The sequence below is a fragment of the Haliotis asinina genome, chromosome 7, assembly GCF_037392515.1.
Source record: "Haliotis asinina isolate JCU_RB_2024 chromosome 7, JCU_Hal_asi_v2, whole genome shotgun sequence".
In the NCBI taxonomy this organism is placed as follows: Eukaryota; Metazoa; Mollusca; class Gastropoda; order Lepetellida; family Haliotidae; genus Haliotis; species Haliotis asinina.
In genome coordinates, this window is record NC_090286.1 from 59,420,955 (window position 1) to 59,437,286 (window position 16,332).

General features: G+C 37.4%; 1 protein-coding gene across 1 annotated transcript in view; it reads left to right on the plus strand.

Annotated features, from left to right (window-relative positions):
• The window catches only part of LOC137290698 (holocytochrome c-type synthase-like), a 33,803-nt gene extending 17,713 nt beyond the window's left edge, over positions 1-16,090 (plus strand). The window contains exon 6 of the mRNA XM_067821780.1: positions 15,378-16,090. Coding sequence (XP_067677881.1) covers positions 15,378-15,657 — 280 coding nt within the window. The 3' untranslated portion in view covers positions 15,658-16,090. The remainder of the gene's footprint in view (positions 1-15,377) is intronic.
• Positions 16,091-16,332: the final 242 nt, after the last annotated feature.

Consider the following 16,332-nt stretch of genomic DNA (forward strand, 5'->3'; position numbering starts at 1 on the left):
TTTCATTGAAGTCACTAAGGACAAGCCTTTCCCCATTTTCTGATGAATGAGCTGTAATTCATCCAATAATCGCTATAGCCTGGTGTAAATAAGAGAATTTCGTTGCAGCCATATCAAATCCCACTGGAGGAAATTAAAAATTAATGCAAGTAGTTGGTGGCCCCACTCCTCTCCTTCACTTATCATCAGAGCCAGTTCTATCATTCATGTCCGCGTCAGCTAATCCTGTGAGCTAGAAGAGAAAGAGCTTGTAATTGATTCAAATAGCTGTGACAGTTTAGTGTCGTGGTCCCAATAGAGTATCCCGTGGCTGCAGAAGCCGATAAGAACCTACATTCACACCTTCTGTGCAAGTTAAACCAACAATGCTACAGATTTTTTTCCACTGATTACCCCTGGGGGCTGATCAGCAACCTTCTGAATCCAGCTAATATGGTTTGGTGGAAGAATTTAGTGTCAGTATAAAGCTATTGTGCAACAGGAGCTCTCTGTGAAGCAAATGCAGCCTTTAGCATTGCGCCTCTCTCACCTACAGGGATTCCACTTTATGAGATCTGTCACTTCTCGTTTGCTGACAAATTTTATGGTCAAATCTTATTAAATGCAAACTTTATGTCAGAATGATAGTGTTTAAATGTCAAGCCGTGATTGTAATTTTATCATGTTAGGATTTCAAGTGGCACTGCATGTATGTTGCTCCAATCGATGAATAAGATGGAAGTAGGTTTCTGTGACCTCATGGGAATATATTCTAATCTATTAGCACCGACAACAGTGTGAAATGCCCACTCAATTTACACTCCAAAAACTTAAAATGCTGTTTCTAAATATTGGTCTTTTCTTCTGCATGAGTAATGAAAGTTGGATTGTAGTAGAGATGTGGTACGTTCATCCCAAATAGCAAAGTATGACCTTGACTGAAGTCTAACCTTTGACCTTCATACTGCCATGTAACTATAAAACTTTTGATGACTATCCTATTTTATAATAGATCCTTTAGAACTATTGGCAGAACATTTGTTTGTATTTTGTCACAAAAAAAAACAATACATTGATTTGGTTTTGAACTGCTTCAGAAGACGATCTGTGTTTGCATCATGAAACAGCAGATAGTTATAAAACCGTGATGTTACAATAAAAGCTTATTTCTATATATTCAGATGTGGAGGGTTTGATATATTAGTTTTGGCATTACATACAAACCATTTGCAACATCTACTGTCTTGTAAAGAAGTGATTTCCATTTTTATGCACATTTACAATGGATGCAACCTTTTGGTTGAAAATTGTATTGTTTTCCCTACTGAGAGCTCTTCTAGTTAAGGATTTTCATTAAAATAACATCGATAGCATTTTCATACAAATAACATCAATAGCATTGATATCAGTACATTAACGATGGATGATGATGATAGATCAGAACTGTATACCATACTTTCCCCATGAGAATCTAGATTTCTTGTACAGGGTAGCCTCAAACAGATAGCATTTCAACAGCTTCTGAGGCGTTCATTAAATAAAGTAGCATCATACAAAGGATATATGGTACTTTTCATTTAAAGAAAAGATATTAAGATTTACATCTGCACAAGCAGGCTCATTCCCCACTACTCTTACGCCTTACACTGCCAGGCTCATTCCCAGTACACCTACACCACCACGCTCATTCCAAGTACACTAATGTCTCTTAAGTCCAACACCACTAGAGTTATTCCCAGTACTCCTTCATTCCCATTTCACCAGGCTCATTTCCTGTACATCTACACCACCAGGCTCATTCCCTGTACACCTACACCACCAGGCTCGTTCCCAGTACACCTACACCACCACGCTCATTCCAAGTACACTAATGTCTCTTAAGTCCAACACCGCTAGAGTTATTCCCAGTACTCCTTCATTCCCATTTCACCACGCTCATTCCCTGTACACCTACACCACCAGGCTCGTTCCCAGTACACCTACACCACCACGCTCATTCCCTGTACACCTACACCACCAGGCTCGTTCCCAGTACACCTACACCACCACGCTCATTCCCTGTACACCTACACCACAAGGCTCATTCCCAGTACACCTACACCTCCAGGCTCATTCCCAATACACCTACACCTCCAGACTCATTCCCTGTACACCTAATTCACCAGGTTCATTCCCTTTACACCTACACCACCAGGATTGTTCCCAGTACACCTATGCCACCATGATCATTCCGATTCATAGATCGATGTTATCATCTGGCTTCATGTAAGTTGTCTACAACATGTGTAGCAATGGAACAGATGACAAGTAACAGTGACATTTGCAAGGTTCAGCCACTTCCAGTTAGAGGTGGAGTCTGCTATTGGAATGTGTATAATTTCTGATTAGTTAATAAGACACAATTGAAATACAAAATGGAATGTTATGTGCAGAAGTAATTTTGTTGAGCATTTTGTCATGATTTCTCCAACCATTTTCACCTGCAGTGGGCATTTTGTCAATTCCAAGAAATAATATGCCATATCACTTGCCATGAAATGACTTTGAGAGTTCAAATGTTGCCAGAATGCAACAGGATATGATGAAATTACAAGACATAACTTTGGAGGGTTATTTGTCAAGTTCTTTTACTGAAACTATGTAATGAACACTTCTTGTTAACTAGTCAAGACAATGAGTATTTCAGTCTCAAACTTTTAACTTGTTAAATTTTTAACTGTAAATCTAGCATGGCAGACCTTTGTACATATGTGTAATTATCCATTACAAGAGAGCAACAGTTTCAGAGAGTTCTCAATTAAGAGCTAGTGTCAAACTTGAAATAAAAGGTATCTGCTCTAAACTACATGAAGTCTCAATATGCAGTAGGTTTATGCCCTTGTCACTACATTTACATCTGTTACAGTCATTATACAGTTAATGTATTGGTTAATTGCCTCACCCCTATCAGTTTGTTCAGCAAGAACACACAAACATGAAATGTAAATTTACAATCCTGAAAGCTTTCCAGTTCCATGGGACATGACTCAAATTCTTGTTTTACTATTACGTGGCCAACAGGAGGCATGGTAGTACATATTGTGCTTTCCAAACAACTAACAGGAACAGTTATCACCACTTTCAAAATAGTTCACGTTATTCACCAAATTTTACATAAAATTCATATATAAGTTATTGTCTTTCTAACCTTGACATACTGAGTGCATTTCATTAAATGGTATTTTATTTTTAAAATGAAATTTGAAAGTGCAGACCCTACTCTCATTTTGAATGTGGACGAATGATGGTATGAGCTGATTTTGTGGATGTTTTATTCACCTAATTGAATTGTTTCTAATTGTCAGATCGAACTGGAATTTTGTTTGTGGATAGGTGTTGGTGAAAGGAAACCAAAATGTAAATCACACCAGATTATTTACGTTTTAAGCATGCAACTTAACTGATATTCCACTCTTGGACCAACAGATGTATTTTCTCTTTATAGTAACTTGTATTGGCTGTTGGTGAATTTCGTAGACAAAACATGTACATATTCCAATAGATTGGTAGACGTTTGTAGAAGAAATAAAAGGAATACAGTTGATATTAGCATTTTTTAATAAGATTTGTATCTGTTTGATGCTGTGATTCAGCAATTTGTTTCGCTGGTTGACAAAAACGTGGACATTCAAGTGGAGCTGTATTTATCTTTTATGTGAAAATTTATAGAAAACCATATAGGAAAATGACAATTTGAGAGAAAAACAAACTTCTGTCTATTGGTTTGAATATTTGTTTATTTAACCATGGAAACGTTTTAGGGTATCCAACATCTATCTGAAAATTCCATTTGGAAAAACAATGAAATTGACACATTCAGATCAGCGCAAGTACTATATCGAGGAAGTAGCAATAACTGGTCGCTAGCCAGTAGACACCTTGAAAACAGGTTTTCACTTACCTACTTGTATGACACATGAATATATATTTGCCAGCATTATTTCAGGACTTCACTCAAATGTCTGAACTATTCTCAAACATGAGTCTTGATTAGTACCTTCAGTTGTAATTAATTAGCCTGTTTGTTCGTGGTCTGGTGTACAATAGTAGATAATTAGTGTTGACTTCAAAGAAAAGCAAACAATACTACTTCTGTATGTCATCAGGTACAGACACTACCTGCAGCACAACTATTTATTATCTATTGAGCTGTCCAGGTAGAAGTGTGGATCAATGCCAAGTGTTGTGTCTCAGTATTAGCTGTATCTGTCTCTTCTAATTGCAATAATAATTTGGTCTGGGCTAGACTAGTTAATTATCCAGTTCAGTCTAACAAGAATTATCTGTTAATAAGAATATTATGTAGATTGTCTGCTTGTATATAATCTGATTTCTCAGTCCTTAGGAAGGACACAATGTTAACCTTTTGAGGCAATGCAGATATTTCAAGAAACACTTTCAGCTGATAATTGACAACATTTTCCATGCAATACTCATTTTTTATGTGATAGGGTTGTTGACTCTTGATCATGTGTCAGGTAAACGTCACATTGATAATTGCTAGGAAATATTGCTTACCGATACAGTATGCTGACTGAAATAAGAATCTAGGAAACAAGAGAGTGAGGTGCCCTGGTTTTAACTTCATGTTCGGATGCCTTGAATCAAGTGAAACTGTAATTCATCTGTAGCGTCAGAGTTGATGAGGCATGGATATTAAGAGCTAAATGTGACAATATTATATTTTTATTCAGTGAGAATTTCACTAAGATTTCATTACAGCACTGAAATTTCAGGTTCAAATTGTTTTTAATGTAGGGGCGTTTTGCATTAGGTCATATCGAAGTGTATGTAGATGAAATTATTGAAATGTAAGTAAAAAGTCTTTTACAATGTTTCTAGTTTTACAAAGCCTAAATAAACATGGGTTCTCTTGAGTAAGGATTTGTGCTAGTATGAAGTTTCATGAGTGTTCCCTTCTGAGATCATTGAGGAAGTCAGACAACTCTTTGTGGTATTGCTACTTATGCTTTGACATCACAGGAACACAAGATCTTCATCAGACATTGATTCCAATCCTTCACAGCCAAATATTTTGTAATTTAGAAAACTGTAACATGAAACATTTGAGTCAAAGACAATATTATTGAAGCAGAAGGTGTGAACTGAATCAGTCAGGACACATTTGCTGATCAAAGCTCTTGCAGCACTTACGACAGTCCCCCTGTGGGTAATCACGAAAGCCATATCCCTGGCTGAGATATGATCTGACCTCACACAAGCTGTGGGAGCAAGGATAGAGTGATACAGTTATTTACACAATATGGCAGGAGTTGCCAGACAGGGGTGTCATTATTACTTTTATGATTATGCACCTCGCAGGACAAGTGCACAGTTATATTATTTTCAATTTATAGGAGAACTAGCAAGTGGTGTCATTATTACTTTTATGATTTTGCACCTCTCAGAACAAGTTCCACAATTATATTATTTTAAAATTATAGAACTAGCAGAACATCATCTTCCCACTATTCTGGGCGCACTTAGCACATCATGATTGTGAAATGCTGTGCTCTTTTGATGCATATATTATCATCCTTATGTCTGTGACACACTTACTGGATAATAAAACCCCTCACACTGCTCAGTGACACAGGCTTGTACATGTTGTGAAGTTACTTAAGAGTAAAGTGTCATGGAACATCAAGCAAGTAATTGATGATACAGCACATTAACATAAGAAGTAATATGAGAAACAACGGTGTAGAGTACTATGGTCCAATATGGCTTTGCAAATCCTGATTGAGCATAAATCTAACACAGCTGGGATGACATGTCAAGTCAGCAAGCCTGAAAACTTTATTCCATGAGTAGTTTGCATGAGTTATTGAAGACCAATACCAACCTGGAACTTCACTGGTTTTATGTCCATGACCTTGTGTTAGTGCAGCTATAGCCTTGGGTATATGTCCTAAGTGATCAAGACTTCATCATTGTCAGAAATTGCTCGCAGTGAGCTTTCAAATGTACATTCTCAACCCTGTGAAGATCCCAATTAGCCTTGTCTTCATCAAAGAATGCCTGACATAAGAGGCACAAGGGGATCAGGGGTCCTCACTTGGTCGCACATGCCATCATAACGCAACTGCTCCGTCGCTCCTTTCACGAAGCAACCTAAACTAAGGTTAACCTCAACTCCCATTCTTTATCATTGCACTAAGGTTACCTTAGTGACTTAAGATTACCTTAGCATTTTGTGAAAAGGGTCCAAGATCTATGTTTATGATGTCAGTTACTGGATTGTCTGGTCCAGGTTTGATTATGTACAGTCCACCTACATATAGGAGGAATATACATAACACATATATGAACAGGGATGTGAAGGGTAATCCCTTTACATGAGTGGGCAGTGAAGGATCTAGATTTTACTTCAACACTATTATTTTTGTCTGGTGTAATGAACCTGTTGTCAACTCTGCAACCACTTCGTCAGATGTGTTGAAACACAGACAGGCAGGGAAAATGTTGCCTCATCGAATACTATTGGGTCTCATATTCACAGTTGAAAGATGAATTATTATTGTCTGATCTTGAGATCACAGAAGGGAGCATGCTGTGGATGATATCACCGCTCTTCCATTGTTGGAAGAAGAATAGCTCCCAGGAGTAGGAATGAGTTCTTCCAGCTGAATTATATCTCGGGATCTGTAACATGCAGGGGTTATTTTGTGATACATATCAACAGATACATATCAGCCGTTTGCATCTTCATTCGTGTTTCTACTCTGATAATGGTAGAACGATAAGAGTATCTGCTTGCACTAAATTCCATACAATGTGAAATCTCAAAGCCCAACACTTTACACAACTGTATACAAATATATTCAGGGAAGAATGGTCTTCAGCTGACACTTGTGAGTGTCAAGGGAATTGAAGAGTTTCAGGTTGAGGGCAGATGGGTCCAGAGAACCACAGCCATTGAATATTTGACAAATGATTTCAGGGTTCAAATGGCCACCTGTACGTTTTGTTTATTGCCCAGTTAGAGACGTATTAAGCTGGTGTGAATATTGTGTAGGTATCTGTATGTTTCTATATCTTAAATCCTACTGTGTTTATATTTGACGTTTATAGATTTGCCACTGTTCCTTCATGGAATGCTATGCAAGTGAGTGTGTGAGTTTAGTTTTACGCCACACTCAGCTTTACTTAGCTTTACTCCAGGTCTGGACCAGACAATCTAGTGATCAACAGCATGAACATCAATTTGTGCAATTTGAAACCGATGCCGTGTCAACAAGCCTGACCACCCAATCCTGTTAGTCACCTCTTACAACAAGCATAGTCACCTTTTATAGAAAGCATCGGCTGCTAAAGGCCTATCCTACCCCGGGTCTTCACCTTCACATGTATTGAATCTATGCAATAAATATCTTATCTTTATCAGTCCCAGGCTTGTTTGTCTCCACTACAAACACTTCAGGCCTAGATTTTCTAACATCTCTTAGCACTAAAATAGTTCGCACTTACAACTGTCAAGGCCCAGATTTTTACCATCATGCGTTATATATACACTGTGGCTGCCAGTTCTACAGGAGGTAGACAGTTTAATGTCATCCATGTGACAGTCATGTCACAGGTAGGGGCAGGTGATCCTGAACATCAGGCTACATGACATGTTTACAGCAGAGTCATTAGTACTGCTGTAAAACCTAGGTGTTGTCTTCTCTGCGGGATTGTGTTCCTGCCTGCTTTACAGTATTGATGATTCTTTCTTTACCAGGTTTATTAATTCAAGATGTATGTATCTTCCAAGCTAAAAATCAATGGAAAGACATCATGAATCAGTCATGAAGCATTCATTTCATTCACTCAGTATTTGATTAAGAGCCCTCAGAGAATAGAATAAGCATGTTGGACTCAATTACAAAATATTTTTCAGGGTTAAATCTATTCATTTATGTCTAAAACTGTGTTTTTATGTCACATAGCAGTGGTGTTAATGTCTTCAAGTTCTATTTAGTTAGAAGTAATTTTTCACTGTGATGAAAAGTTGCATGAAAATCTCATTATGAGGATGGACTTTGTATTGATATGTAGGGTAGCCTGCTGCTAGAGCCTAGGAAGAGTAGCAGGGTTGTTAGACACTCTGGGCACACAACTGTCACAGAGAATCTCTGCCTACTCCTTTACACCACAATTATGTTTGACATCAGTGTGGTCATACAATCAGCTGCCAATGATATCCAGGAGTCATTATCTTCCTTCCTGTTGCTTGCTAGCATCTATCCCAGTCTCTCCGACAGGCAGGCTGTCTGTATGGGATGTTCTGTTCATGGACAGCTCTCGCCTGCCTTTGTCGGAATACACAGCATAGTTGCCCAACATTGAGTGATGGTGTTTGTTTGATTACCATGACTTATGTCTTGATCTACTGTACTTGACATATTGATCAGGGATAGAATCTGACAGTAGCATTGTGCTTTCTGAAGTGTCATTGACTCGTATAAGGTTGTGCCCCTTAGGTGTTTAAGGATCTTGTGGACGAGCTTGCATATGCCAAATTGTACATCTTGATTTATCTTCACTAAGCCTTTACTGTTTAGTTTCAGCAAAGTAAGTTTAGTTTTACGAAACACTCACAGTGTTCACGAATAGCGTCTGACCCTCTGATAAATCTGGCAGATTCACCAGTGGTCAGATAGAAACAACCAACTCGCCAGCCCCAGTGTCTGACTGAATATTTCACAATGTCTTTGTGTGAAGTTGTTATTTGCAGCATGTGACACTTGTTTCCTGCTTATAAATTTTATGTTTGTTATCATATAATGTTAATAATTTCAATGCCAAATATAAGAAATATTAAATCTGAAATGTTTGTTTAACTTTATTCTGTGGGTCCTGTGAATTTTCAGTGGATCAGACAGAAATCTGAAACTTACAGGACCCAATGTCCTGTTACTTTGAAACACCTTCTCAACTCTGCACTCAACAATATTCCAGCTGTTTGGCCACAGTCTGTAAATAATGAAGTCCAGACAAGATAATCCAGTGATTGATGGCATGAGCATCTATCTACATCATTGGGATACAATAAAATCTGTCAATCAAGTCAGAAAGCCTGACCACCTGATTTCATTAGTTATCTTATGACAAGTATGGGTTACTGAAGATCAATTCTAACCTGGATCATCATGGGTTTAGCAAGGTGTAAATGTCCAAGACATCATCACTTGGAACAATCGTCCCCAGATCTGAATTTCTCTTCAGTTACCCAAGCCTTCTCAGCCGCAAACAAAATTTCAGCCAATCAGAGCGGCACGTCTCCATGATGTAATAGTAGGTATAGATATGAGGGTCTATGCAGAATTCATGTACATTTCAGGGGTTAAACTGTTTCGTTTACAGGTTTGTAGAAACCTGAAATCGCAACAGCTGTTGTGAAAACTGAAAGTTCTATGTTCCCACAATCTACTGTTATTTAGTTTTGTCTCCTGTTTTGCCTAGTTTCCAAGTTACAACCCTTGTTTTCATAGACGATTTTGTCAAAATTACTTGGTGTCGCTAGGTTGTAATCCGTGTTAGGTGGTATAAACCTAGACGTTATTTGTCATCATTCACTAGATGCTCAGTTAATGAATTTATAACAGGTTTAATTAGTGGTAGCGCCACTTAGATTATCCGACAAAGGTTCCTATTTGGCATTTATTTTGTCTGGATCAATCAAAAGATATACGATAACACACTCTTTGATTAATTACTTTTATACAGATTTCAATGGGGATTTATCAAAAGGTAGTGTTTATGTATGTAGATTTACAAATCTAAACTGAATACACTGTGTCGTGTATGTGTCTATGTAAAAACAACACCCTTCTTTCAAAGGATTAACCGCCAATACATTGATTGATGGCTCATTATTGGCTAACTAAATAATTTTTTAAAAAGAATGACGCACATTATACAATTAGTTGCCAGGTGTGCGATCTTGGGTGACCAATGAGACAGCAATGTGAAAAACCTGAAATGATACATTTGGTATATTAGATTGTTGAAAGACACATCACTTGGGAAATCTGTAGATGAATTATATATCACTCGTTTTTGTGGATATTGATGGATACATTCCTCGAACAAAGTAAGAGTCTGACATTGCTCCTATAACTTTAATTTGTTTTAATTTTAATATTTGCATTTTGTTTTTGTTAAGTTGTTGTAGCTTTCAACAGAATCATTGTTTTCGTTGTGAAATTGTAATGATACAGATGACATACAGTACGGCGTGCGTGCGAATGATGATTCATATAAGCAAAGTATAAAATGTCTACATATTACATTCCTGTTATACATTCGCAGATTGCTTCTTTTTGTTAAGTTTCAAAATGCGTACATGTATGAATATAAAGTAATAAAGATTATGAGACCAAATATAAAGATGTATATTGACAAGTATGTACATACTGGTGAGTGAACGTTTACAAACCAAGTAAATTTAGCAAGTGTAGAAATTTATCGGGCAGGATTTTAACTTCAACCCCGCTTATGTTATGTTACAAGTTGTGTCATGCAAACTCCTTTTGGTCATGATTCAAATACATATTTAACTACTAGTAGAGAGTAGTTTTGATTTTCTAACTTGATGAAAACAAACCATAATTTCATTAATTCAAATGTATTTTAGTCTGTGACTTCACGATTTTCGAACATGGCGGCACCCTCTCTGAGAATGAATGCTATATAAGTTTGTTTTCACGACTTACAAAATCAAAATTACTTTCTACTGGTAGTAAAATATGTATTTTATTGATGGACAATGAGATTTTGTATGACATTGCTTATAACATAACAATTACTCTCTTGGAAGCGAGGTAGAGGGCAATATGATATTACTTGCAATATTAATGTCACTTCGACCCCCACCTTGTTTCCATGGAAGAAGTCGTTGTGTTACAAGTTGTGTCATGTAAAATCCTTTTGGCCATGATTCATATACACATTTAACTTCTAGTAAAAAGTAGGTTTGATTTTCTAACTTGATGGAAACAAACCATAATCTCAATAATTCTAACGGACTTTAGCCCATGATTTCATGATGTTCAAAAATGGCAGCGCCCTGTCTGAGGAAAAATGCTATTTAAGTTTCCTTACTTCTTCTTACTTACAAAATCAAAATTACTTTTCACTGGTAGTAAAATGTGTATTTCATGGATGGACATTAGAATTTTAAAAGACATTGCATATAACATAACAATTTCACTCTTGGAATCAAGGCGGGGCTTGATATAATACTACTTACGATAATATTGGCAATTCGATCACAACCTCGCATCCGAGGAAGAAAGCGTGATATTCATGCAAAATCCTTTTGGTCAGCAATGTGTAGTAAGCAGTCTCTATTTTATAAACTCGATGAAACATGAACTCCTTTTTCTATCCTGGAAGCGTGGTAGGGGGCGAACCTCTGAAGCCTCTGATTTAGTATATACCACAGGCTTCCACAACGCCCCCTTTCGCACACACAAACAACCAATTTAAGCAAAAACTGCAGGGTCCGTTGGAAATCTGTGCATAGTGACACCATCAACCAACCTCAAGGAGCAATCGACAGCAACACAACAATTTGGCATGTCTTTGGTGACATCGAGACATCAGCGAAATGACGAGCTTTCTACACATTTTCTATACAACTAACTGAAAATCGTTCCTTCTGTGACGTCACTGCAGGGCTCTGGTGACAGAGTTATGTAACCTGTCTGTGGTTTCATTTGTGGGCAAGAGAGAAGCAGACGGCTTTTTATCAACTTTTAAGCACTTGGTATTAATTAACCACAAGTTTGTTTTTTTAAAAGAATGTTGTTCCGTTTATGACTAACCAGAAGTCTTTCATATGTAGTGGTAAAAAGAGTACCAAAAAATTTAGTTTAGTTGTTCCTTAAGACCTTTGGAACTTCTGTATTCCTGAGGCTGTGCCTCAGGAAATACAGAATTTACAAGGGTCTTACAGTCACTGATGTATTATTCTTAACATCGATCTTTTGTAGTTTATCTTTAAACAAAAACATTTGGCACAATGAAACACAAAATTTCTTGGATGGCCATGAAGGGAGATAACTCAGGATGGCTTAGTTTACAATGAAAATGATCAAATTTGAGGTTTTGTTAAACTACTTGTGAAATAGATAAACATTTTATTTTTGGGGATACATTTATTTACACAAACAAATAAGAAATTTTATAACAACAGTTTTTTTACACTGTTTATACTCACAACTGCATGCGGCAACTCAAAAGATTTTGAAGCGATCAGTCGTTTGGAAGCCGCATTCCATCTCTGGTCATTCATACAACCAGTGTGTCACATGACAGAATAGACAAACCCGGCTACATTCGACAAATTTACCTAGAGGGTAATAAAGCTGTATACATACTCATTATCCCCCACAACACATTTTGTAGGGGGGTATTAAAATGGTCTTTTTTAGAACAGATCTTTAATACCCTTCAGTATTTCTTTACCAAACTTTTCACATATGAGATAGGTCTAGTGGTGCACTGGTGCCTTTTGGTAGTTTTGGAATCCTAAATAATATACTTTTCGCATTTCCATGGCAACATGACTTGACAGAAAATCGTGGTAGTATTCTTTTCCAGAGCAGAACTTTTAAACTGATATTGATAACTTTAACTTCTTGTTAGTTTTACTATTATTTATCCCAATTGCATAAACAAACCTCAGGATGTCAACCACTAATTATGTCCAGATTCTGTTTTTTCACAGATCATTTCATATAGCTGGAATATTGCTGGCTGCTGATTTCTGCATTATACAACAAACAAGTCTCCCACCTTAACTGAATATGTCTAGAGCAGACGCTCAACAATCTAACATCTCTTGCAAGGAAAAATATGTGACGCCCCCACACAAGCAAGCATTCATCAATTGCTTCCGTAGCCTTAAGAGGCAAAGTGATTTTGTGTTCAACCCCATTGTTCTTAGTCATTTTAGACTTCTATTGATTTGGAAGACTGGATAAAAATAGTAACACAATGTCGAACATTTTGAACATGGTTAAAGAGAAAGAAACATTAGCTCTCTGAAACTTTGAAGGTGTTCAGTATGATGAATGATAATGAAGCCATGTTTAGGACAGCTGTATTTACATGACTGGTGAACATATATGACACTGACTGAAAGCCACTAGCTGCCTTCATACTTACAGGCTTTCATTTCTTAGCTTGTTGATAGGTCTAGCAGGAGGTATTGATTGTTTACTCTAGGTCAGAAAATAATTTTTTTAGGTTATCATTAATACCCACTTCAGAGGTATACATGCATTCAAAATGTATCTTGAAAATCATGAAACAGAACATGTAATATATAGGCTAAACAGAAAAGATGGATCAGTAATTTTGATGAGCCCTGTAAGCATTACTGTTGAGGACTGCATTGTTTGACAGGACTAATTAAAGACTTGGGTAATATTAGTGTCCCATGCAGCCCCTTCGCTGGGTGGTGTACTCCTAGATACTATTTCCCCAGTAAGCAATGAAATCAATAGGAAACTCGGCGATCATCTAAATTGTTAATTTTCATATGACAAATCAGCTTAGAAAAGAGTAGTGGTGAATTTTCTTCTGTGAAGTTTCTGTCAACGTGGCTTTTGAGGGCCTGTCATTTATTGCTATTGTCAACAAGATGTAAGAAAACATGTTAATTTAGAGGGACGTGCAAAATGTTTCTCCTTCTCTTGGGAAAGGGATATGGAAATAATCGACATACATTACTAAATATATTTTTATATTATGTGATATTTTTCCTGAAAAACTGTTTGTTGAGAAGGTTTTTTGATGAGGGACATGACAACATCAGGACAAACACTCCAGAACAGATACTGAGAAAAGGTCAATGTGATGCACAAGCCCCCCCACACTATTATAAATGACAAGTCCTCAAGAGCAGAGGAGGACAATAGATGTGTCTTCTATAGTCAGAATGGAGACATGTTTCATGATGTTGATCCCATGGGGATCGCCTCCATTCATGGTAGTACCCTCTCAAACCTCTATGAACATACTCATGCACAGCATAGACATTAAATTTGTTTTTGTTGAACCAAAGCAGAGGTTGTTTTAGGAACTCAAGTTATGTGTATGTTCCGTGGGAGAAGACTTTGCTGAGTTTAGCATATGTTCCCTTTTCGTCATCCAAATTCTGGTGGTTATGTCTTGTTCAATAGGAGACATCCACGACATATGCACAAGCTAGACAGAGGGGATAACTACAATATGAATACCGGCTTGATAGGAAGATAACCACAACATGTACACCTGCTTGACAGGGAGATAACCCCAATATGTACTCTTGCCTGATGGAATAACCACTATGCTTGGCCCTGTTCAAAATTGGAATAACGTGAGTGAACTTGCTTAACAGGTGACAGCCACCGCAAGCAATGCAACTGAGAAGATAAGATAAGATAAGAGATCAGATAGTGCTTTATTATCCTGATGGAAATTTCCTTTGCTGTAACGGTCAACATTGAAAACTCATGCAATACAACAAAAACAAATACTCATACATAAGACCACAACAACACCCATACATGTGTCAAATATATTTACCATGTGTAATATAGTTGATTATTTTTTTACTTCTAGGTATGAGTCAACCAATAAGTCAACACAAATAATTTTGTGTTAACAAGAAACCTTCGTTGGAGTGTATAAATCCAACATTTGGAAATCACCTATAAGCCTTAGAATCATAGCCTTTCTATGCTGAGTGATTGATTGGCGTAACTTTCAGCCACTGATAGCATTCACACACAAGGATTCCTGAGATTCATCTCCTATGCAATGTCATTGTCAGAAATAAAGTCACTCCATCGTTTCTGATACAACATGATCAATTTGTGGTGTTGGCATCAAACATCACAACAGTGAGGTGATACAACGTAATGCTGCTTCATTCGACCAGCTACCTTTGACCATTGTCAGGATACACGGGCTAATAACAGTTGATCCTTCGTCCTAATGAGCAACAATATCCTGTACAGACCCATATCATGTGACTGTTTAATGATGTACAAGGTTTCAGAATCCCTTCAAAAATTATGATTAATCACTGAAGCAAGTAATTGATGATCCAGCACATTAACATCATATGAAATAATATGACGAACAACAATGTAAAGTATTATGGTAAAAAATGTCTTTGCAAATCCTGATTGAAGTTCTTCAAAGAGGTCTCTGTATTGATTGTGCCAGTTAATATGAACACCGCTGAGTGAACGCCTTCATCATGGATTAAAGGACTGCTGATCGATGTTGATGGTTTATCTGTGTTTACTGTGTTTAGTGCCATGGCTTATTACTGTTGTATGTAGCTTAACAGACCCTGGGTTTTTTTTGTTCTTCAGATATGAACTCCCATTTGACCGACATGATTGGATTGTTGACCGCTGTGGCAAGGAAGTTCGCTACATTATTGACTATTATGATGGTGGAGCAGTGAATAAGAGCACGTATCAGTTCACACTTTTAGATGTGCGACCAGCGTTTGATTCTCCAGGTGCAGTGTGGGACAGGATGAAAGTAGCCTTTATGAGATGGAGGATGAATTCAAGTGATAAGGAATCGCAGGCAAACTCTAAAGCTGTCTATCACAACAAGGAAGCTGTAAAGAGCACCTCAGATTAGCCACGGCATAAATCTTGACCAGTTTCACTGGCACTGGCTTTAAGTGTCTGGATGTATTGAGGAAACAATAGTGTTACTCCAGGTGCAAGGGAGAATTGTGTAGGGAACTCCTGGTGCTGAAGCCAGTGAGTGGAATGGATGAGGCTGTCAGGTGACTGTGAGGAGAAGTTTCAGTAAGAGCATTGGGGCAGCACCTGGAGTAGGTCAGGACTGCAGGTTAATAAATGAATGACAGTGTTGCTGGAGACTGATTGCAGAAGAAGTCAATCTATTGACATTGCATCTGTCTGTGGTTTGCCATTAACATCTTCTGATTTCACCAAATTTAATTGATTATTTGATGTAATCATCTTGCTTTGTTCAGTTGGTGAAATTGCATGATTCATTGTGTAAATTGTAATTATAGAAAATAAAGTTATGTTTTCCATTTGAATTAAAGTTTGATGTGAGACAAGCAAAGGCATGATACAATACTAATTCTCTTTGAACTGTCAAAGGAACTGATATAGAAGCCTTGTATCTGTGGGGACAAGGTTTCAGAGAGGGCCAAGCAATCCATCACTGGTCACCCTCTATAGGACTCTTCCTTTGGAGTTAGTTGTCAGGAATGAATTTGTTGGGCACTGAATTATCAGGTATGGATAGATTGTTTACATATCACCATCTTAATGCTGA